The 22,488-nt window shown below is 48.4% G+C and overlaps 1 protein-coding gene across 3 annotated transcripts; it reads right to left on the minus strand.

Moving 5' to 3' along the window:
- Positions 1-1,544: 1,544 nt before the first annotated feature.
- On the minus strand, positions 1,545-21,604 carry LOC120905749 (NADPH--cytochrome P450 reductase). Of its 3 annotated transcripts, none has more exons than XM_040316816.1 (8): positions 21,462-21,604; positions 7,040-7,317; positions 6,753-6,945; positions 6,488-6,637; positions 4,313-4,437; positions 3,138-4,233; positions 2,899-3,056; positions 1,551-2,813 (listed from the first exon to the last, which is right to left on the minus strand). In XM_040316816.1, exons 2-8 carry the CDS (start codon positions 7,210-7,212, stop codon positions 2,669-2,671), a joined length of 2,040 nt encoding a protein of 679 aa, XP_040172750.1. In that variant the 5' UTR covers positions 7,213-7,317; positions 21,462-21,604; the 3' UTR covers positions 1,551-2,668. The 3 variants fall into 3 exon arrangements, with proteins under 3 accessions (XP_040172751.1, XP_040172750.1, XP_040172749.1); XM_040316815.1 differs by lacking the exon at positions 21,462-21,604 and adding an exon at positions 9,843-10,149; XM_040316817.1 differs by lacking the exons at positions 6,488-6,637; positions 6,753-6,945; positions 7,040-7,317; positions 21,462-21,604 and adding an exon at positions 4,605-4,994 and having other exon boundaries at positions 1,545-2,813.
- Positions 21,605-22,488: the final 884 nt, after the last annotated feature.

Genomic DNA, 22,488 nt, shown 5'->3' on the forward strand with positions numbered 1-22,488 from the left:
TTCCAGATTCCAGACTTACTTTACAGAAAACTTTGAAGCTAGCCGGAATCGAATACGACGAATACTTCATTTTTCCCATCACTAGGTTGTAGTAATTGCTCGTAATTCAAAAGCTACGGAAAATAAGATGATGTATATGAAAAGTCACATTTTCGTTAAAATAAAGACCGTTTCTCATGTCACAAAACTAGTGTTAGATTTCATTAATCTTTTGTTGAGATTCATTCATATGAATCTTCAGTGATGAGTGATTCGAATCTTGAATCGACTCTTCAAAGATTCATGAATCTCTTAGGACTCATGATTTTTTTTTAATTTATGATTCTCCAAGGGATGCATGAATCATTAGACATGTATGTTTTTCATAATATTGAATTTGCGCGATCCCACCTAAAAACATGCAAACAAAAACATGGGTTCAAGCCTCGCATGGACGCCTCGTCTCCCCGCAGCAAAACAAACTATCCGGCTGCGTGGTACTTGCTAAGAAATCTCGAGCCTGTATAGGCTGGCATGGCCACGAAGGTTGTTACGCCAAGAAGAAGAATAATGAGATGCTCATGCTCTATGAATCTTGGAGATGTATGATCCCTATGTATGATTTGAGAACCTTTGGAGAAAAATGAATCATTTGAAATTGAATCGATCGAAATTCATGAATCTTTGGAGATGAATCGTGAGGAAAATGTATTCATGAATCTTTGGTATTCTTGTTTTTTCATGAATCTTTGCACCTGAGATCCAGATTCATTGAATAATTTCAAAAATTCATTCCGATTCATAAATCTGAATCAGATTTACCCAACACTACACAAAATGCGCAGAGCTGTCGCCTTTTCTCTAACTACGATTGTAACACAGGACACGTTTTTGATGTCTTCTTGGAAGGGTTAGAATGGTTTTAAGTACTTTAGACTAGCGAAGCAAATGATTAAATGATTTTTTCCATTTTTCTTTTTGAAAAAAAACTAAGTTCAATCTGCAGTACCAAACGATGTTAAAAAAGAGACGTTTGCTTTCAGAAGAAAAAAATTATCCAAATTTGGACAAAATCACTGTGACCCTGGACAATATATGTGAAGAACTGGATGCAGAATTGAATAAACATTAAAAAAAACTTTAAGAAAATTATGCCAAAAATCCTGCAACCAGTCCGAACAGCCAGAGGGATGCATCTACATTATAGTAAAATTGATACTATTTTTGTTTTGAAAAAAAATATTTCCCTATGGTGATTAATTTATTTATTTTGTCACAATGATTTTGCCCAATTTAGCTTTTTGTTTTTTTTGAGAGCAAACTTTTCATTCTGAACATGCTTTGGTACTGCTCATGCATAAGCATGTAACAAATAATGTTAAAAAAAGATAAAGCAGTACGATAACCTCTTTTGAACACGAAAAACTGGATCAAAAGTAAAATTGTAAGCAGTGGACAGTTTCTTATGCCCGTCATTGTAAAAAAGCAAAATAGCCAAGCTTTATTCTGACTGTGCAAAAGTCTTAAAACCAGCAAGAAAGGCAGAAAAGGCAGTGAAGGGCACATTTTTCATATTAATCTTTTTTTTTATTTATTATATTGCATTTTTGCTATAAGAACAACGGTTGGCCCTTTTTTCCCCCGTCCATATATGATTGCTTCGGGGAAAATCCCGAATCAGTTTTGTTCCGTTTCATATCCGACCCGATCCCGACCCGGCGTTCTGCGCGTTCGGATGCGCGAGTACGGATGCAGTTTGTAGTGTGTCCTGTGTGTGTGTGTGTTGTATATGAATATATAATAATGATAAAAAAAAACAACATTTGTTTCTATTTTCCCTCCCCGTCCTTCACAAGCAACCTAACTAACTAGTTAGACAGATACACACTGCCTCTCTCTCTCTCTCTCTCTCTCTCTCTCTCTCTCTCTCTCTCTCTCTCTCTCTCTCTCTCTCTCTCTCTCTCTCTCTCTCTCTATCTCTCTTTCTATTCGGCCTCTCTGTGTTGTCGAGAGTTTTGCAAACGATTTCACTAACCCTTTTCTCTCTGTGCTTCTCGTATTAAAATACCGAGCCTGTACAGCGCGACCGAAACAGTGCGGTGGAGCCCGCTGCTTGGTGCCTTTCTCTCTAAGCACCCTCCTACACACACAAACACACGCACGCACGCGCGAAACAACGGCACACCCCTGTAGAGTAATCCATCTCCCACAACCCAAGCACCTTACCCCGACCGTTTAATTTAAAAGATAGCCACACAGAGACAGGGCAGGCATAAAGGGAAGAAAGAAAGAAAAAAATTGAAACTAATCCAACGACGTGTGTGCGTGGTGTAGTATCGGCGTGTTAAGTCGTTTTACAATTACATGATTCTAATGAACTCGATGCGCATTTGAAGGAAAAGGCCTTTCTCTGTGTGCCTTCCTCCCTACACGACACGTACCGGGTAAGGAGAAACTGCATGCTTTGCAACACATATGCTGGTATGCTGGTTGCAGCAAAGAACGAAACCAAAAAGACACACACACACACGCACATGAAGACTTAAAAACAAAACCAAAAAAGCGGATGTTGCCGATTGTTGGCACACTGGCAGAGCGGGCGGCAGGCGGTGGTGGTGGTGGTGGTGGTGTTGTTGCTAAGGGTGATGATGATGCTGACGATCGAGGGGCGAGGCGAGGAGCGCAGCGATTAGCTCCACACGTCCGCCGAGTATCGTTTTTGGGCTTCCATCTTTTTGATGTACTGCTGGGCCTCGGTTTCGCTGAGCCCACCCTTCGAGCGGATGACCTTCAGCAGAATGTTTCGCACATCGGTGGCCATATTTTTCGCATCACTGTAAGGAGAGAGAGAGAGAGAAAAAACAACCGACAGGTGAGTAAAGGAGAATCAAACGTCTTTAATTCCGCCGAGCAACCTACCCGCAGATGTAAAAGTGTCCCTTGTTCTCGCCGATCACGCTCCATATGAGGTCTGAGTCCTGCTCGAGCAGATGCGTCACGTACACCTTCTTCTCCTGGTCGCGCGAGAACGCAACGCGAAGGTTGATGATGCCGCGCTTGGAGTAGTCTTCCAGTTCCTGCGGAAATGATAGAAGAAAAAAAATCAACTCAAGCTGCGCCCTTGCACTCAATCCCAAAGTCCCGGAGTTTGTACGTACATCCTCGTAGATGTAGTCCTCGGAGCGCTTGCGGCAGCCAAAGTACAGCGTCGTCTGGCCAATCTCCTTGCCCTCCTGCTTGCAGTGGTCCCGCTCCTGGATGAAGCCGCGGAACGGTGCCAGCCCGGTGCCGGGCCCCACCATGATCACGGGCGTTTCCGGCTTGGGCGGCAAACGGAACTGGCTCTTGCGGATGAAGATTGGTACGCGCGGCGCCGGCTCCCCATCGTTCGGGTGCTTCTCCGCGAGGAAGGTCGTCGCGACGCCCTTGTTCAGCCGGCCCGTCTTCGTCTCGTACTTCACCAGCACCGCGGTCACGTGCACCGTCGTCGGGTGCAGCTTGGACGAGGAGGAGATCGAGTAGTAGCGGGGCTGCAGCCGGGGCAGCAGCTCGCACACGTGATCGATCGGCGGATGACAGGACGGGATGTCCTCGAGCACGTGCACGATGTTGCGGCAGCTGTCCTGCACCCACTCCTGGTACTTCGCCTTGCCGTCGGGCGCGGTCGACGAGATGAAGCGCAGGAACTCCTTGTCCTTCTCCTCGCCGCAGTACTCGGCCAGCTCCTTCAGGATGTGGGTGCGCGGCAGCGCCGTTATCTCCAGATAGTGGGTGAGCGCGGTGCGGTAGGTGGTGGGGCACGGGAACGGATGCTTCTTGCTGCTGTCCGTGTCGGTGTTGATGAGCGAGAAGACCGTATCGAGCTCGGCATTGCACAGCCGGCCGAGCCGCTCGACCAGATCGCGATCGTTCACCGGGTACATCGCGAGATGGTCGCCCGCCTCGTACCGCATCTTCGAGCCCTCGATGTCGAACTCGACGTGCATGCAGGACCGGCCACCCGCCTTGTGCAGCTCCCGGTTCACCTTGATCGGGGCGAGGAACGGGTTCTTCGCGTCGAACGGTGGCCGCTGCGTCTGGAGCGAATGGAGCCGGGCCACCTCGCCGGTGTAGATGCGGTCCGCGCTCACGTCCGGCTGCTCCAGCAGGCGGTACTGCCGCATCAGCACATCCTCGCCCGTGCTCTCGATGCCGAAGTAGTCGCAAACCGTGGGCCAAAACTTTTCCTTCCACGTGATGAAGTAGTCCTCGATGCTGTGGAAGCGGGGGCAAGCGGGACCGGACCGTTAGCATGCAAGGGGGGGGGGGGGGGGGGGAATAGGGGATTACTTACTTGGCATCATCGTCACCCAGACCGAGCTCAAACACTCTGTTCGCGCCGAGCTCCTCGAGACGCTTGTCCACGTAGATGCCGACCTTGTTGTAGTGCTCGTACGTTTTGTTGCCAAGGCCAAACACCTACAAGAAGAAGAAGAAAAAACCAAAACAAGAGCATTAATGAAACGATCAGCCCAAAGCATCCCTAACTTCAACACCGCTCCCCGCCCCGTACACTGGCCGTTACGTAACAACCGCAGCCGCCTGCATCGAGAGGGACAATCACAATGCCGTGCCAGCAACAGTACCTGCAGATATTTCCTCCGAAACTTGCCACGGTGGTCCAGCAGCAGCTGCTGTATGCGGGGCAAAAATTGCACTACGATCGGCGCAAGGTACTGCTGATGAATACTGTTGAGCGCGATTAGCCGCGAGCAGCTCTGTCGCGCACCACCCGCCAGCACACTCATCTCGCGTGCGGAGGGGAGGTTTTGTGTGTAAAGTCCACCTTTGCCCCCTCAGCTTCTCCGAGCAAGCGAATCACTACACACACCGGCACCCCGCGTGCAGCTCTTACTTTGGCAGCAAACTTAACGTCCTGTTCAATTGCATCTTCCCAGCGCTTGACACACAACACACTGCTGCGGGCCCCGCTAATAGACTGGCTGTTTTTCTTCTCTCACTCTCTGGCCAATTGACGGAAAGAAAACACAACACGCGTTTCGCACTGACACTGGCAAACCCGCAAGGGCAAAAGCTGTCAAACGCCGCAGCTCGAGAACCGGGGAGCTGCCCGAATTCGAGCAGTTTCAAACTGTTGCGCAACACACACGATGACGGTGCGTAACTGACCAAAAGGGTTACAGAGATGCAAGGTGGAAAGAGAGAGAAAGGAAGAGGGAGATAGAGAGAGAAGGACAGAGCAGAATTGGATCATCAATTCTGGAGCAGCATTGACGAATTGTAAATGCGTAATTATCTTTTTTTTTCGTCAATGGAAACGTGAAACATCAATAGAAACTGCAGAAATGCGTCAACTAAAAATAATCCTTGATTTCATATGCTGGCACAGATCCCACTTCGTTGAGCCTAGAAAAATCTATAAACCGTTTTTTCCCAAATATTTGATTTGGTGGAATTCAAGAACATAGCGAAGAATATATTTTTAAAAGCACTTAACATCGTTGATGTTAAACAATGACATTAGACATCATTTCTTGAATGTAAGGATTTTAAAAAGTCTAAAACAAGAGAAAAACGGTTGAATTTAGAATAAAATATATATACAGCAATTATATGCAGTACGCGATACTCGATATAGGCGCATTCGCAGTACGCGTTTGTTTTAAATTTGACAGCTCGATGTGTTTTTTGAAAATATTTTAATATTTTGAAATATGTTATGCTCTTTTTGAATTTCAATCATCTTCAAAGAGCATGTTTCATTTAATTTGTGTAAAAGATACAATTTACAATAAAAATATTTAACTCAAATCTCTGTTTCGATTTTTTTGACCCTCCAGTATTATAAACTATTTTTCCATTTTTCCGCTGTACGCGAAAACTCGAGATACGCTATTGTGATTGTGATTGTAACATAGTTAAAATTCTTCTTCTTCTTCTTTGGCACAACAAAAGCGTAGTCGGTCAAAGCCTGCCTGTACTACTAGTGGGCTTGGCTGGCTTCCAGTGACTTACTGATTACGCATAGCCGGATGGATTGTCAGTCCAAAGTATGGAGACACGGTCCATCCGAGGCTTGAACCCATGACGGGCTTGTTGTAAAGTCGTGCGGGATGATGATTGTACCACCCGACCGGCTCTACTGAACGGCTGGAATTGGTGTAAATAGTAAACAGAATATATCTGATTGAACGAAATACGGTAATCATCACTTATAGGATGGTATCTTAATATCTTCAGAATTTTTTTTAGGCACACAACTTTCAAAAAATAAAATGTCGCTAAGCAAGGCCAGTGGCGAAAGAGTTCCCAAGGACCAAAGACAACAAAAAATTAAACCAGTATGTGAAAATTGTTAAACCAACTGCATGAAACTCCCAACATATCATAGACATTGGACGCACGTCGTCAACAGCTCCAAGGCCAGGGAATATGATGCTCCCCCATGTTAGTACATTTTTTTGCATCACCCGTAACAGGGTCAAACGTGCCCCGGCACAACACTTACCGCGTAATTCAAACCGGTCATATCTAGATCGTTGTTTTGAATCCAGTCGTAGAACTCCATGCAGTTGTCCGTCGGGTCGCCCTCGCCGTACGTCGCTAAGCAAAACACGGCCAACGATTTGTCGATGTCCTTCAGCATCAGCAGCTCTTCCTGTAGCAGAAAGACGAGATTAAGAGAAACACAAAAAACGACGCACGGTGCGGTTAAAAAAGCATCCAAAATGGGCGCAGGACGTTTTGGCTACTGCCAAGGCACACCACCCTACCATATTGCACTCCTCTGGGTCGGCGACCATGCCCTTCATCTGATAGCGGATTCCTTCCTTCGCCAGACGACCGGCAAATTCCTCTGCCGTGCCTGTTTGGGAACCGTAAAACACTACCAGCCGGCGGCCCGAGGACTGTAGCTTCTTGATGAACGAGTTCTCCACCATCGTCATCGTGTTCACCGTCGTCGGCCTGCGGGGTAAGGGTAAGAGAGGAGAGGGACAAGATAAGACAAGTTCACTTTTTTTCTTCGTTCCCCACCAATGTCGCCCGGTGCAACACTTACTGGATCGAGTAGGATTTGAACTGACTAGCTTGGCTTTCCTTTTTCTTGCCCTTGAGCAGATACCAGGCAGTGCCGGCCAGCAGACTGACGAGCAGGATGATGTCGAGCGGGCCGAGGAACGGCTCGTCGCTCACGCTTCCCGCGGGCACTTCCGTTTCTGTCTGGGCGTCCATCTTTTGCTTTTTTTTTTTGCAGATTGCTGTTGTTGAATGGGTCGTTCCTAGCACAGTTCGTTCCCGCCTAGTCCGCGTCTAAGCACACGATGGGATAGCAGACAGCTGTTTGGAGAGGGCAAATACACAAAACAGGGAAATACGGCGTGACGTTAGTACAGAGATGCAACAGAGACATTAAGGTATGAGCTATAATAGATCCAAGAAGTACATTCGTGTGGACTCCATGCCGAGAAGCCATATAGAACACAGCACTTTTGGAGATAGGAAATTTGGAAAAAAGAAGGATTCATTCAAATAATCCCTCAGACTTTTTCCCCAACATCTTCACTTCTAGAGCTTCGAGAGGACTCTCCTTGCAGATCCATAACTCAGGTATCTCACATCCGGCAATGCCTGCAGGACACCTCTACAGAGCATTACACAAAGCGTTCAAGTTTGATGAACTCCATCCCCGTTCTTCAATTTCGGAAATGCAACTGAGACATTGAGGAATGAGCTATAATAGTTCCAAGAAGTACATTCGTCTGGACTCCATGCCGAGAAGCCATAGAGAACGCAAGACTTATGGAGGTATGAATTTTGGAAAAAAGTAGGATCCATTTCCCCAACTTCTTCACTTCTAGAGCTTCAAGAGAACTCTCTGAGGTATCTCACATCCTGCAATGCCTGCGGAATACCTTTACAGAGCACTACACGAAGCGTTCAAGTTTGATGAACTCCATCCCCGTCCCGTCAATTTCAGCGTGTTTGAACTTCGTGCCTGTCTGAATCGATTTTGTGTGTGGCAGACATTCGATTTCTCTGCCCTCCCGTTAGCAGCAAACAAAACCAGTGCACAAAACACAAAAAACTTGGAGGTTTTGGGTTTCGAAGAGAAGGCCGAGAAGCAACCACACATCCTTGCTCTTGCAAATATCGCTTGCTCAACCTTCGCGACTTGCTGTACACTCTGCACACAAGTGCGGGAACCTGGATGGTAGTTGTTGATGGAGCATAATTGTATTTTGATTGAATGGGTCTTTTTTTTTCTTTTGGATTTTGGTTTTGTGTTTATTCCCCCTGCTTTTTGTGCCACCTTTCCTCCACGTAACACGGTTGAAGAACCGCCGCGGGCAGAACCACGCCAGCAAACCAATGCTTTTTCGGTCGGTCGGTTGCGTACGAGCGGCTCGGTTGATAGTGAGAGTGGAGGGACCCGCGCGTCCATTATTGCCGACGTGTAGCATTTCTTTTCGGCCTATGCTTGTGTTCTGTATTTTTCTTTTCTTCTTTCTTTCGAGCAGCCCCTCGCCGGATTAGAGCGCTTCAGCGCGGCGCAACACGTTTGAGTTGGTCTCTCTGGGGAGTCACCATGTGCTGTGATCTCTATCGCTCTATCCGGCGACAGAGAGAGCGATTGCTGAGTCTCACAAATTATTTCGACCTTTGCCAAAATTGAATGACTTTACCACTGAGCACCAAAAAAAAAAAGCACAAAACACACACACACGTACACTCACACAGTCCGAGAGTTGTGCCGAAATTGGAGCGGAGGGGAGAAGTCCGTTTCGCTAGCCTTGTGTCGGGGCGCGATTAGCGAGAACTTCGGGTACTTTTAGGTAGCCGCGGGAGGTTCGTCGTTTCCACCATGGATTCACGTCACGAGGGCCTCTACCCCACTTCCCCAATGTTTGGAGATCCGGAAACGTCACCCTTGGCATGGTGGCGGCGGCCACTTCTTCACTGAAATTCAAATTACTGCTTTTCCCCACATGTGGCGCAAGAAACGGCTTCCCCAACCACAACGCCAACTTCGTCGTGGTCCTTCGCCTCAAACATCTCGAACCATGGAGAACTTCGCATGCGGACCATTGGGGGGAAAAAGGAGTAGGGGGAGGGATGGAGAGCTTCATGCATTGAAGATGTTATGGCGAGTTGGCTATCGTCATCAGTCAAAAGTGCAAATCATCCCCCCTATACTGTATTTGACTGTCCAGGCTTAGGTCCCCGCTCCTTCCACTCTCCAAGCAACGATTTGCGTGCTCCAAAACCTTTGACACTTGCAAATCGGTGACCAACGGTTTCGGTGCCAGGCCGTCAGGCAAGTCTGACGTCACACCGGTGCCCCGCACACACAACCCCCCCCGCTCCCTTGTTGTCACGATTAGCGCGCACCGTAGGTGTATCGTGCGTAATTCTGTTGCGCGGGCAAGAGGTCGCGCCCCTCGTATCCCCGCCCGTCCCTTTGCTATTGTACAGGTTGTGTGTGTACGTGCCCCTTCTCGAGAACAATCTGTTGCGCCGCCGTGTTGGGACGGCGTGTCTCTTCTCTTCCCTTGTGCCGCCGAGCCGCGGTTGTGCGTTGATCGCCGAAAGTGCGCCGCGGAAGATTACAGATCACATCATCATCACCACCACTCACACACACACATGCACAGATACAGTCACACACAAACAGTCACACTGAAGAAACAGCAGCCGAGACGCACATTATCACTTTAGATTCGCCTTGTTTACACACAATCATCCTCAGGGATGGGACAGCTCTCCGACCCACCTCCCCCAAACCCAACCAACCGCCCCCTAAACCCGCCCACCCCGTACTTGGATCTTGGGGACGCGATATTCGGTGGTCAAATCGGGGCTACCTTGCAAAAGCGCGTCGTTTCGGCCACAAAACCACACTGCCTGCCTGCGCTCGCCAAGATGACCGGGTGGCTCTCGCTCTCTCTCTCTCTCTCTCTCGATCGCCGCTCTACACACACACTCCTTGCGCGCGCGCGTGTGTGTGTATGTGCTGCTGCTGCTGCTGCTGCCGTTCGACTGTTTGCGGCGCGTTTGCGCTTGGCGTACACTTTGGCTACACACAGAACGGGGGCACCGCGTGTGTCGTCGTCCGCTCCGCGTTGCTGCTGTGGCCGATATCGTTGAACACTCGAAGCGTACTAACCAGCGGGCCGCGTCGCGTCACCATCGGCACCGTTCGGTGCTGGAGAGAGATTCACCCCCTTTCAGCCACCCCTATTCATCCCCACCTGGTTGCCACCGCTCAGCAAGGGGCGGGGGTTGTTGTTTCGCTTCGTTTCTGCTTCTAGTGCGTTTCTTTCCTTCTTTCTGTGAGGAGTGGGGGGAGGGGGGAAAGGGTGGTTGGTGTTGCACGGGTCGTGCTGCGCTACAATGATTAACATGCGTCCACGCCACACCGCGTGCAATCCGACCGAGCGAGCAGGGGGGGGGGGAGGCGGGAGGGGGAGGGAGCAGTTCCCCAAACTACCTCCCCCCTTGCTCTCACCCCCGTTTAAAATCCGCCTATCGAACGTACTAGACATCAGACCGATTTGCACCGAACAAATAATACGCTCGCAGCGATGGGGTGGATGGAGGAGGGGGTGGTGCCGCACGCAAAATCAAGTGCGAAACACGATCAGGGAGAAACAAAATGCACGAAAACTCACACACATAAAGGCACATCCCCAAGCATACACCCCTCGAAAGGGGTGGGGGGGGGTTGGTTTGTGGAGGGTTCAATGTGGGCATTCCCTTGAAGTAGTTGTTGCATGCGTGTGTATGTGTGTGTGTGTTTGCACTTTTTATTTCGCATTTCCAGTGCTGCTTCCAGCTGGATTCTTGACACCCCCTTGCTCCGTCCCAAACCAACCAATTCATTGGTGCTTCAAGGGAAGGGAGGTGAATGTTTTTTTTTTTTTTTGTTTGCTATGTTGCTACTGATGCGTCGGTTCTAGCGAGAAGATAATTTTTGAAATGATGAAAACCATGTTTACATTGCACACGACGCGGAAAGGAAACATGCTTCGCGCCCGGTTCGTACGAAACCGTTGATAGGGGCACGAGGAGCCTTACGGACACCCGATATAAGAAAATCCAAAATTTTTTGGGAGAAATTATGAACACGTCCGTTCGAGTTTTATAGCTACAAACTTGTTTGAAAATACGTTTCAAACTTATTTGGTGCATTCAAACAATCAACAAATTTAGCAAAACGAACAAAACATTTCTCTGTTACTTGGACAAGGGATGTTTTGTTAAGCGTTTTAAGCGAATTCTATGTAATTCTATGAGCTAAATCATCTCCACGAATCATTGTATCACTGAGGAGTCGTTACTAGCCATCTTTTTTTTTTAGTTTGACACTTGGAGGCTGAAATCATGTGAACAACACTCCCTACAAAACCCGAATGGATACAACCTGGATGCAACCCGGTTGTTCGATTGAGAGGGCTCAGTTTTCCTCTTCCTAGCTTGCAATAGAATGAGACGGTCCGGTGGTACAGCCGTTAACTCGAACGACTCAATAACATGCCCGTCATGGGTTCAAGCCTAGAATGAACCATTTCCCCCGTTGCAAGGACTTGACTATATCCGGCTGCGTGGGTGATATTGAATTAAAATTTCGAAAGCCTGCTTATAGGCCGCCACGTCCACTTAGGACGTTTACGTCAAAAAAGAAGAAGAAGCTTGCAATAGAAAACGGGTCAATTTCAGGTAATTCTTCTTCTTTGTCTTTGTGGAGCAGATTGTAATCTGTTATGCTCTAAAATCGAATGTTTTAGAGAGGCATATTCAAAGCTATACTGCTCTGTTTAGATTTCCGATCTGTTCCGAGATGTTGGTGTTTTGACTTTTTTCTATGCTGTTTATGTTTATCGATTTAATTCTTATCGTTGAGTTTGTTTGCATTTGTTTTTGTGTTGTCTGATTCAGATTGTTGTGTTTGTTTCTTTCTTGAATTTGATTATTTCTTTGATAATTGTTCCATCCTTTTCCTTCCATTGTTCGATAAAATTATCTTCTTTGATATTGTTGTATTTGTTTCGTTCTTGTTCAATTTTTTTTTGCAATAAAAGATTTTGTGTTTTCCTGTCGCGATGGTTTGGCAGGTTTCACAGTTGTCTACATTCTCTATTTTCATTATTTTAACCATTTTATGAAAAAAAAAACAATATCGTTTTGCCAAGGCTTTATTTCAAATTCTTTTTGGTATTCTGCCTCTTTTTTTGTGTTGTGTTTCAGTTCAATTTCAAGTTTGTTTTACGATCTTGATGGATAACATCAATATTCACTCCTTTTCCTTTACCCCCCAGCCACCATGTTGAAATGTTCAGCCTGTCAGTGGAACAATGTTTATCATCCGGGATGTACCCATTCGATAATTTCGTTCCGGTATATCGGATTGCATTATTTATGTACTAACAAAGATACATTTAAAAAATTGTTTTCTTATTTCGATTTGCAATCGATTACAGTACTTGTTTTTGAGAATTTTGAACTTTCGATTCAAACAGTCACTAACGTTTCTAGACCAAATATTTAGACCATTTTGCTCCGTGTACAGCCAGCCTATTAACTGATCTCTATGGGATGCTATTTCATTTGTTTGTGTTTTGATTAATCTATCTTTGGTATGTAACCATTTTGTGCTACAAATAAAACAGATTTATCGAATTGGTAATTGATAATCCTATTGGCCCCATTTGAGACAATTGTTCAGCATCCTCAAACCAACAAAAAAACGTATTTAAAACGTGAGGCTACACTAAAAACCATTGCATAGGGGCATCTGGCCCCACTGTGCCCCTTTTGCCATGGTAGAGCCTCTCTGTACCCGCCACTAAACGCCGTGTGTAGCCACGTGGAGAGATACTTGAGCAAAATTACTATTTCGGTACCATCAACAAGGGGGATGGGGGGGGCACCTTCCGGAAGGCACATGCACCACCACCGTACCACCAGAGGGGGAATCACCGTCCCACATAATTGTACCGCAAGCACGCGTACGAATTAAATTGATCAACCGAATGGATCATCACATCGACCAAGGCCTTGCCCTATCCAGCGGCAGGTTTTGCGAGACCACGTGAATCATTGGAGTGTGCCGTCTACCCTCCCCCTCTGTGGTTTTACAGGCTGATAGGGCTGAAATCTTCCACAATGGCCGAACGGAGTGTTGTGTGTTTGTGTGGGCCGACTCCACCGACTCTCAGCCATGACGCAGCACAAGTACGCCCCAACAGTGTGAGGAGTAGTGGGGGGATGGAGAAGGGAGAGGAGGGTGGGAAATAATTAGAAGGTGTGCAAACGGCCGCTCTGACCTTATCATTCGCGAAGCCAGCGATCCGTCAGTGTTTGTTGCCGTTCGCTGATAAGATACCGCGCTGCGTGTGTGTACTATGGCGTACAGCCTGCTGCGAGCTGTATCACGATAAATTAAGGAAGTCCAACTCATCGCTACGCGCACCCACCACGAGAATGGTTTGACCGATCAGGTCCGGTGTCAAGGCTGCGCAGGGGTGGTGCGCTGTGCGCCCCAAACGTTTTTGTGCTAGTCATCCTTTCGGAATGGGAAGAAACACGCCAACAGACTTTGCCGTTCCCATTTATGGCATTAACGTTTACGATGGAGGAGGAGGAGGAGGAGGAGAAGGAGCACACTCTGGCACCTTTGTTTTAAGATAAAGTGGACAAGTGGGGAGAGATGAGGGAGGGCGCCAAGTGATGCCAATTGCCGAGTGACTTGTTTCCAAAGACGCACATCGCCTACTGCGGGAGACACTGTGTAAACAATGTTGTCTCGTGTGTCAATAAATTCGATCGTTGCAGCCGAATGCTGAGGAAATGTACATCTCCCACGAGTTCGTCGCAAACGACAAAGTAGCACCGCCCAAGCGACGAACCCCAAGGTCAGCAGATGGGTATTGATTTTGCGTATTTATTAATTCAATGTTGACGGCTCAGCTGACGTACTGCGCTCAGAGCACGTTGTATGTTGCGTAGCTGCAGGGTTTGGATGGACATCGGGCAGGTGCCGAAGATATCCAATGGTTCTGTGTTCTGGGGAATTTCCAAAGTGCTCAATATCTTCGTGTGTCGTCGAGTAAAGTCAACACGGCACAGAGATTATCAGAACCTCTGCTACAGCAGACAGATAAGAGGCATCGAGAAGTACCGCAGCAGTCACCAACACCTTCAATTAATCAAATAATCATCTTCCTCAAGCTTCTGCGATTCTCCTACCGATACCCAATATTTTCTCAATTTTTGCTGGCTTTAAGCTAACCAATCAAAACAACATTTACCCAACCCAAGTTCGAAGGCTCTGATCACGCTCGACAGACTAGCAAGGCTAGCAAATTGCGGAATTACACCACACGCAGCAACGCAGCGTTTTGCACCATCATGCCCAACACCCCAAAATTAACGATTTAAAGATCTCGGCGTAGCATTGCATTCAGAGTTTGCATGCGAAAAAGAGGAAAAAAAGAAAGCGCCACTGTGTTTTCTTGTTTTGTTTTTGCACGCTCTCGCTTATCTCTACCCAGGCCCACACTTCCTGCGTGGTGCACTACTGCAATCGGTGTCGCCGAGCCGACCGTGCGGTAGACAGGCGACGTATTGACAAATACCGGCCAACACCTTTCGGGTCAGAGCCGTCTAGAAATAGATCTTATCCAAATCCCGCTGGGAGGGTGACATCGGAGGCAGCGCAAGCAATCGGTGCAACCGTTTCGCACGTGCACACGAGAAACAATTACCGGGATGATGCAGTGCGGCACCAAACAACGGGCACAAACACAGTCCGTAGGAGAATGTTTGTAAACCTCCGATTCCCGAGCGAGCGCGCGAGCGCGACAAGGAAGCAGATAAGAGCTCCGGTCACTTGGTTCGCCTCGACAATTGGGCCGATAATCTGCATCGCACAAAGTCCACCGTCGGTCGCACGGTGGGGCACACACGACCACTGCGAGGTTCGTTCGCCCCAGGTGGCCGAGCGCGCCCAGGTTGCGTTGCACTTGTTGCTGCGTTGCGGATGGCGAAATTTCACAATATGCGTTCAAATCCCCATCATTCCCTCCACAGCATTAGCGACGCACGCGTCCTAGAGTGGCTTCCCCGAAGTGGCTGACCAACATCTCGACAACGTCCCTGGCAGAAAACTCCTTGACAGTCGGCAGTGGTGTCGTGTCGGTAAATCCTTGCAGTACCCTACTGGAGACGCTGGCTTTAATGACGCGCGTAGTACGTTCGAGAGTGTAGTTGTGCCTACGCAATAAAACGATGGATCGTTTACGAATGCGGCGCCGCCGCGGGTCCTCGCACCATGATTACATGTTTACTTCTTCGGGTTTTTTGTTTTTGGTTTTGTATTTAAACACAAATCGTTTAAACCTCTTTCTGAGATTGCGATGGCATTCGTTAAGCGTCTATTACGCACAGGCCTGCGAATGGCCTTTTTGCTGTACCCTAATGGCGTTAAACGACGAACCCCCGAAAAAAAAAACAAATTTCAACACGCAACACGCTCGTCGTCCGGCTCGTGACACTTTTGCAAATGGCCATGACAATGGGCCACGTGTTGCTGAAGGCCGAGGTCAATCAGGCAAGTGGCCGTCCACTTCTTCTCGAAGATGCGTGCCGAACGCAACATGTTACGCGCATCAAAGCACACGGATTGCAATCGATTGCACGCGGAACCCGCGGAACCGAACCTACCAGATGGCATAGATAAACAAACGAACAGACAAAACAAAAACCAGCCCAGCTAAACCCTAAACCAGCCCACCGACAGCTGATGCCGGTAGCGGGCACCAACAGCGGCGGCTCATCTGGCCCATGGAAACACTGCCGCTGCCGCACGGAAATGGTCGAGGTCAGCGCGCGCGAATCTGAGGTGCATTTTATTGCACTGCAGCACACTACTAGTACAAAGAGGGAAGGAGGGAAGGGAAGAGAAGCTTGGCTTGCAGAACAAGGCAGCCGATTGCATATGCAGACCGCTACAACACTGCCGAAAGAGTGGACTACACCGTAGGAAACGGAGCTGCTAAGAATGGAGGGGTGCAACAGTGGAGCAAGAGGGGGTGAGGAAAGGCCTGTACAAATCAAAGCGAAGCATACCCGGCCGAACCGCGTTCGATTGTCCAATTGATTAGCATTCGAGAATTTTCAATTTGCTCAACCCGGCCGACCCCGAACCCCGGTTGTGTGGTCTCTTCAGAGAACCCGCAAAACGAAAAAGCTAACCCTGATTAGCATGCTACGCGTCCACACACTAACGGGACGGCTGGAAGGGCTGAAAACTTCACTCCAACTGCCGAGCACGCAGCAGGAAAATCGTCCCTCTCGGGTGTGCGTGATTAGGCGACTGACTGGTGCTGGATCGAGGCCCGGTTCAGCTTTCGCAAGAGAGTTTCCCCCACATCAACGGCGTAAAGGTTACGTCACGCACCATCATACTGGACCGCAGTAGCAGCAAACCGTATTCCCTTTAGAGTTTGACGCTCGGGGCAGCGGTTTTGCAAACCATCTCCCCCGAAAGCGTTGCTCCCCAAGCTGGTGACGTAAATGTGTCAGGGTGGATGTTACTTTTTTTCTTCTTTTTCTCAAAAAGGCTGCAGCAATAGAGGATCTTCTCAGTTTTTTTAATTTTTAGAATGAAGAGAGCATCCTTTGCGTCGAATCTGATCCATCAAACATTAACTGCTTTTTATGTTCGGTTGGACTGCGTACGTCAATGTAGCAAATTTGCTCGTGCGCCATCACCACCCGCACAACACAACTTGGGCAGTGGAGCATGTTTTGGAGCTTAATGCGGAACCGGATCTCTTATCGTCGGCCGGTTCATAAACAGGGCTGACAGTAGCGCTAATACCATCCAAGCTAGTGATGGGTAAAGTTGGCAAAATTCCGGAGAAGACTCCGATCCGACTCCAAAGATATCGGAACCAACTCCGAAAGGTAGGTCCATGCGGAGTTGTCCGAAGTCATTACTAGTAGCTTGGAGTCGTCCGGAGTCATCCAGAGTTGTCCGGAGTTATCTGGAGACGCCCGGGGTCAAAGTCACCCGGAGTTGTCCGGAGTCATCTGGAGTTCGGAGTCATCAGGAGTCATCTGGAGTCTGAAGACATCCGGAGTCGTCCAGACTCATCTGGAGTCATCTGGAGTCATTCAGAGTCATCCGAAGTCGTCTAGAGTCATCCGGAGTCGTCCGGAGTCATCCTGAGTCGCTTGGAGTCGTCCAGTGTCGTCCTGAGTCATCCGGAGCCGTCCGGAGTCATCTGGAGTTCGGAGTTATCCGGAGTTATCTGGAGTCCGAAGACATCCGGAGTCTCCCAGACACATCTGGAGTCATCTGTAATCATCCGGAGTCATCCAGAGTCGTTCAGAGCCATCCGTAGTCGTCCGGAGTCATCCTGAGTCGCTTGGAGTCGTCCAGTGTCATCCTGAGTCATCCGGAGTCATCTGGAGTTCAAAGTCATCCGGAGTCATCTGGAATCCGAAGACATCCAGAGTCGTTCAGACTCATTTGGAGTCAATCGGAGTCATCTGGAGTCGTCTAGAGTCATCCGGAGTCGTCCGGAGTCATCCTGAGTCGCTTGGAGTCGTCCAGTGTCGTTCTGAGTTATCAGGAGTCATCTGGAGTTATCTGGAGTTCGGAGTCATCCGGAGTCATCTGGAGTCCCAAGACATCTGGAGTAGTCCAGACTCATCTGGAGTCGTCCAAAGTCATCCATATTTGTCCGAAGTCATTTTGAGTCGCTTGGAGTCGTCGGAAGTCATCTTGAGTCGTACGGAGTTGTCTGCAGTCGTCCGTAGGCGGAGTGGTCCGGAATCGTTTGGAGTCGTCTGGAGTCATCCAAAGTCGTGCAGCGTCGTCCAGAGTCAGAGTCATCCGTCCGGATTCGTCCGGAGTCGCTCGGAGTCGTCCTGAATCGTCCGGTGTGACCCAGAGTCGGAGTCATCCAAAGACCGCCCGACTCTGGACGAATCTAGATGACTGTGGACGACCCCGGCCGACTCATGCCGACTCCGGACGAATCCAAATGAATCCGACTCCGGGCGATCCCAGGTGACACTGGATGACTCCGAACGACTTCGGGTGGAGCTAGTGGTTCCGATTTTGCCGACGTCGGAATCGGACTAACAATAGCCGGTATCGGATCGGAGTCATGAGAGCACACCACTAATCCCAACCCTACGTGACGCTCCCACGGCGCACACTGCACGTGCACCGCAATGACTGGTCAATTTTTGCACTGACGGGAAATGACACTGCGCAAACACTACCTGCTGGTGCTGTTGCAGGTTGCCCATTGAAGTACACAGTAAGTGCAGTATTGCGACAAAGACAAATAAAAATCAACACCACGGAGTCCGGAATTTGTCTCCAATAAAACGGCGCGCGCGCACGCCACAAGAGGCCCCCCCCTTGGCGGTTTCTCCATATCCGGCCCCCCTGAAAACCCCTTTCAGAGAGGCACGATAAGACACCGTACGCTGTTGCAAGGTCCGCGAGGTTGCAGTATTGCACCAGCGCGTTCGAGGTTAGCCCGCGATTTGACCGGGGCGGCTCGTTTCGTTCTCTTTTTCGCTTCGGTGCCCTCTACCCCCGACACGCACTGGCGCAGCAAGGCGCCCACCAGCAAGGCTAAACTGCTTTAGTGCGACCGAAGCACGCGAGGCGCATCAAGAGAGATGTGTGTGTGCGTGTGCGCGGAGAGATCTGTTTGGCCAGCAGCTTTGGCCCGGAATTGCCCCAGTATCCGATATTCTCTCGCCGGTATTCGCAACTACCACCGCTGCTGCTACTGCTTTCACTTTCATAATCTAATAGACCCGGTGAATGGTGAGGGCAAAGAAGCGGAATAGACACCCGGCCAGAGTTGCAAGATGATGCAAGAAGTGCTCCGCTGTGCATCGGGAGGGGAGCTATGTCAGTGAGAGTAAAAGAAATAAGAAGATAGAGCGAGGGAGCATGGGCGACATGTCTCCAAACGTGTCTCCCGACCGATCGCGCAAGATCGCAACATACCAAAACTACCAGGAAAGAGGGAGAGGAGATCGCTTGCTTGCAGTTCTCGGTAGAAATCGCCGCACCACTTACGGACGGCAGCAGCAGCTGATGTAATAGCCGTTAATCGCCGTTCCTCGAACAACAGTGCCGCAACAGTAGTATCTGGTTGCGCGCACCGTATAGAACATGACCGGTTGGCCTAAAAAAGTTCATCAATGAGTCGCCAATATGCCATGCCATGGGGGTAAGGGCCCTCATTTGCTCATTAAAACCTGTTGGGCATGTTTCCTTTGGCGTGCAGGAAGAGTGCTGGCGGTTGGGTTTGGGTTGGGATCTTTCCAAACATGCCATTTTGATCCGGGCGACCAAAGACTGCGTCTCCCACCCAGCCAGCGATAACGATAATTCCGGAAGAGGTGTAAGGTGATAAGAAGAGCTCTCCAAGAAGTTCAATGCTTTACATTGGCTAAACAATCAGAAAACAGACAACTAGGGGCATTCCAATACCCGACACTACATTCTTCATTAGTTATCAGTCAGCATGCAGGGCAACTAGTCATTGCATCTCTGTCTCTAACTTCCGAGAGATAACGCAAATCTCGGCTAGGAAATAATTATAGATAAGAATGACCACGTAGTACTCCCAAGAGGAAGTTCAAAATGCCTCGCTCTTACCCAGATAATCTTCAAATTGTTTCTAAAATCCTTTTTGAGGGGAATTACCAAGACTACTTTCCTGAATACCCGATACCTTCAGTAGCCATCAATATCTGCGATTTCAAGCATCTTGGTAGGGCAAGAGTCCATTGCGATAAGAATCATCATTGAGAGGCAGCCGAGCTGTACGCCGCACGTTGATCCAAATTATCTTCTCCTTTCCTCTACGCTGCTCTCAGAGGATTTCCCTGGACTCTTTCTTGGTGACTCATCGGCTCAGACAATACCATCGAAACAACATTGACACAATTGCACTTCGAGGTCGTCGTCGTTGTTGTCGTCCCCGTGGTTTCGAAGGCTCGGCCCCATGTTGCCTAGCCTATCTCTCGTGGCAATTACACCACACGCAGCAACAACGGCCACTTTTGCAAGCTCATGCATGTCGCGGTCTAGTGCGAAAACGGAAAGTACCGGTGGTCCGGTGCAAAAATTCCCAAAAACTAACCTAGCGAGGAGCTTGGCTGCAAAAACACCCGATCCCTGACGTCGTTCGGTGGCGGCCGTGAATGTACAATAATTGGGCCGAATTTAAAGCGCAACAGACGCAGACAGCGCGCTAATGTAGAGGCGCAACTGAACGCTGTCACTTTCATCCTTCCTCCACCTGTGTTTTGCTGCGTTGGTATTCTCCTACTTTTCTTTAATTTGTCGGTTCCGTTTTTAATGGTTTTATGGTTTTATGTGTAATGAAAACTATTTCTATTCTTCAGAATGCAGTTTGAACTAATATCCAAGGGATGAAAACCAAGCAGTAAATTAAAATATAATTAAATTAAAATAAATATTGTGTGCAGCGTTTTAATGGGCATTGGAAAAACTAAAAAATACTGAAAGGTAGATCAACAAACCAAAGAAAGTATAAATAACAATAACCAGACAACACTTTCTAGTGCGTCTGCCAGCGTCTCTGCTGGAAAGGAAAACTCTCGTAAGCACAACGATGAAAGTGTGCAGATCTGCAGGGCAGTAAAATGTTTAACGGCTTCTGGCAATTGAAAGACACACACACAAGCACAAAATGATGTAAAAGCCTTGTAATTAAGAAAATTAATACCATCCAAGGTTCTGCTAAAGCGTCCGAAACGTCCAGAGCAAATCGAACCATAAAAAGCCGAAGGATGACGATCGTTCCCAGCGGTTGTGAAATTCAAGGATCGCCCAACCGTTGGCCCCTTATGCGAAGGTGGAGAAGGAGAAGACGATAAAACAGAGAAAAATGGTGAAGGTGTGTGTGAGTGGTGTGTGTGTGTGTATATAAGGAAAAGGGCAATAAAAGGTAAGTGTTACTTTAAGCAATTGGCCCACGACGGTCGGCGTTGATTGTAGTTGACGAAATACTCATGCACACACACACACACATTCGCACCACGGGGATAGTAAATCGGGGGCTTTCGGGGTGGTGGGATCATGGAAAGCGATCGAAGATACTGGAAGCAACCCGCCAGCATCAGCAATAATTGATCCCGTTCCATGCACTCACACTCACACACAGTCACGCACGCACACATTAACACTCGTATCAATAGGGTATCCACTAGGGACACATAACATAGCGCCACTTCCTGGAGATCCCGGATTTGGGGATGGTTTTTAGACAATGTACAAACAATTCCATACCTTCTGAGCTTTACGTGTTGTTGACACACAGCTTGGCACGTGCACACACACACACACACACACACACACAAACCACCCACACACAGAGGCAACGAACGGGCGCTTGCACACACCAAAAACTTACCCCCGAAATCTAGCAAACGGCAAACGGCAGCACAGGCACAGGCAGGACGGGCAGGGTCTCTCTCACTCACTTTGCCGCTTGTTTCATGCGCAACATGAAAGCCAGTGACGAGGGCGAGCCGAGGTTTGCCCATATGTTGGCGATGTTGTTATGAAATGGAATTTTATGCTGTGCCGCTTCGTATTTACGCGTTTACCTTGCCCGGGTTCAGTTCTGATCGGCCGCGAACAGCGCGAAGGCAGCACCAGAGTGACCAGAAATGCCGATTCATCTGTATTCATACCGATTTTTGCAATGCATGATGCGCACGTTCAGCGTCGTGCCGTCGTGCTCACCGTAATCCTTCCCCGGGACTTTGTACTGTGGACAGAGGGTACAGAGAAAGGAAATGAATGAAGCAGTTTTATATCTCTGAACTGAACTGGATCTGCGCGGATTGTTACCTTCGGTATGCCATCGGCCGGTGGAAGGTGCTTCTTTCGATTATGACGGCTGCACTGGCAGATTTCAATGACGACGAGAATAATCAGTATGGTGATGCCTGATTTACAGATCAGCACCCTAAAACTATCATTTTTTTATTTTTCCTACCAAAAATCACAGATTTTTTTCATAATACTGACCTAGAAATCATAAAACCATTTCATCAAAAAATGTATGCATTAAACTCCTTATTAGTACGATACATTGCACGACCTAAGTGCCACAAATTCACTAAACGACCACTAAACGGGTTCTAAACGACTCAAGTTCTCTACCTAAACGGAATATAGAAAGACTTCGTTTGGCAGATGGCAAACGACTCATGCATTCTAAAAATAGCAAAAAAGCTGATGGCGCTATCTGTTGGTGGGATACCCCAACCAGATGAGCTTCATCGCTTGGAGGAGAGCTTTCTCATTTCCTCTGTACTGTTGTATGGTTTCGCATTGAAGTTATGCATCGCTAGAACTAGAACGGCGATACGCTTGTTTAAATACTAAACTCCAATGGAAACCACCAGCACTGAAGCAAGTGAGATTTGAGT

This window comes from Anopheles arabiensis, chromosome X (genome assembly GCF_016920715.1).
Source record: "Anopheles arabiensis isolate DONGOLA chromosome X, AaraD3, whole genome shotgun sequence".
NCBI classification, from domain to species: Eukaryota; Metazoa; Arthropoda; class Insecta; order Diptera; family Culicidae; genus Anopheles; species Anopheles arabiensis.

What these genes read in the sequence shown, in the direction of transcription:
- LOC120905749 (XM_040316816.1), bottom strand. Translation starts at nt 7,212, where the DNA reads ATGGACGCCCAGACAGAAACGGAAGTGCCCGCGGGAAGCGTGAGCGAC. An exon ending in TGACCGGTTTGAATTACGCG is followed by an intron (nt 4,438 to 6,487) that starts GTAAGTGTTGTG and finishes TTCTTCTTGTAG; the next exon opens with GTGTTTGGCCTTGGCAACAA. An exon ending in GGACACTTTTACATCTGCGG is followed by an intron (nt 2,814 to 2,898) that starts GTAGGTTGCTCG and finishes CTCTCCTTACAG; the next exon opens with TGATGCGAAAAATATGGCCA.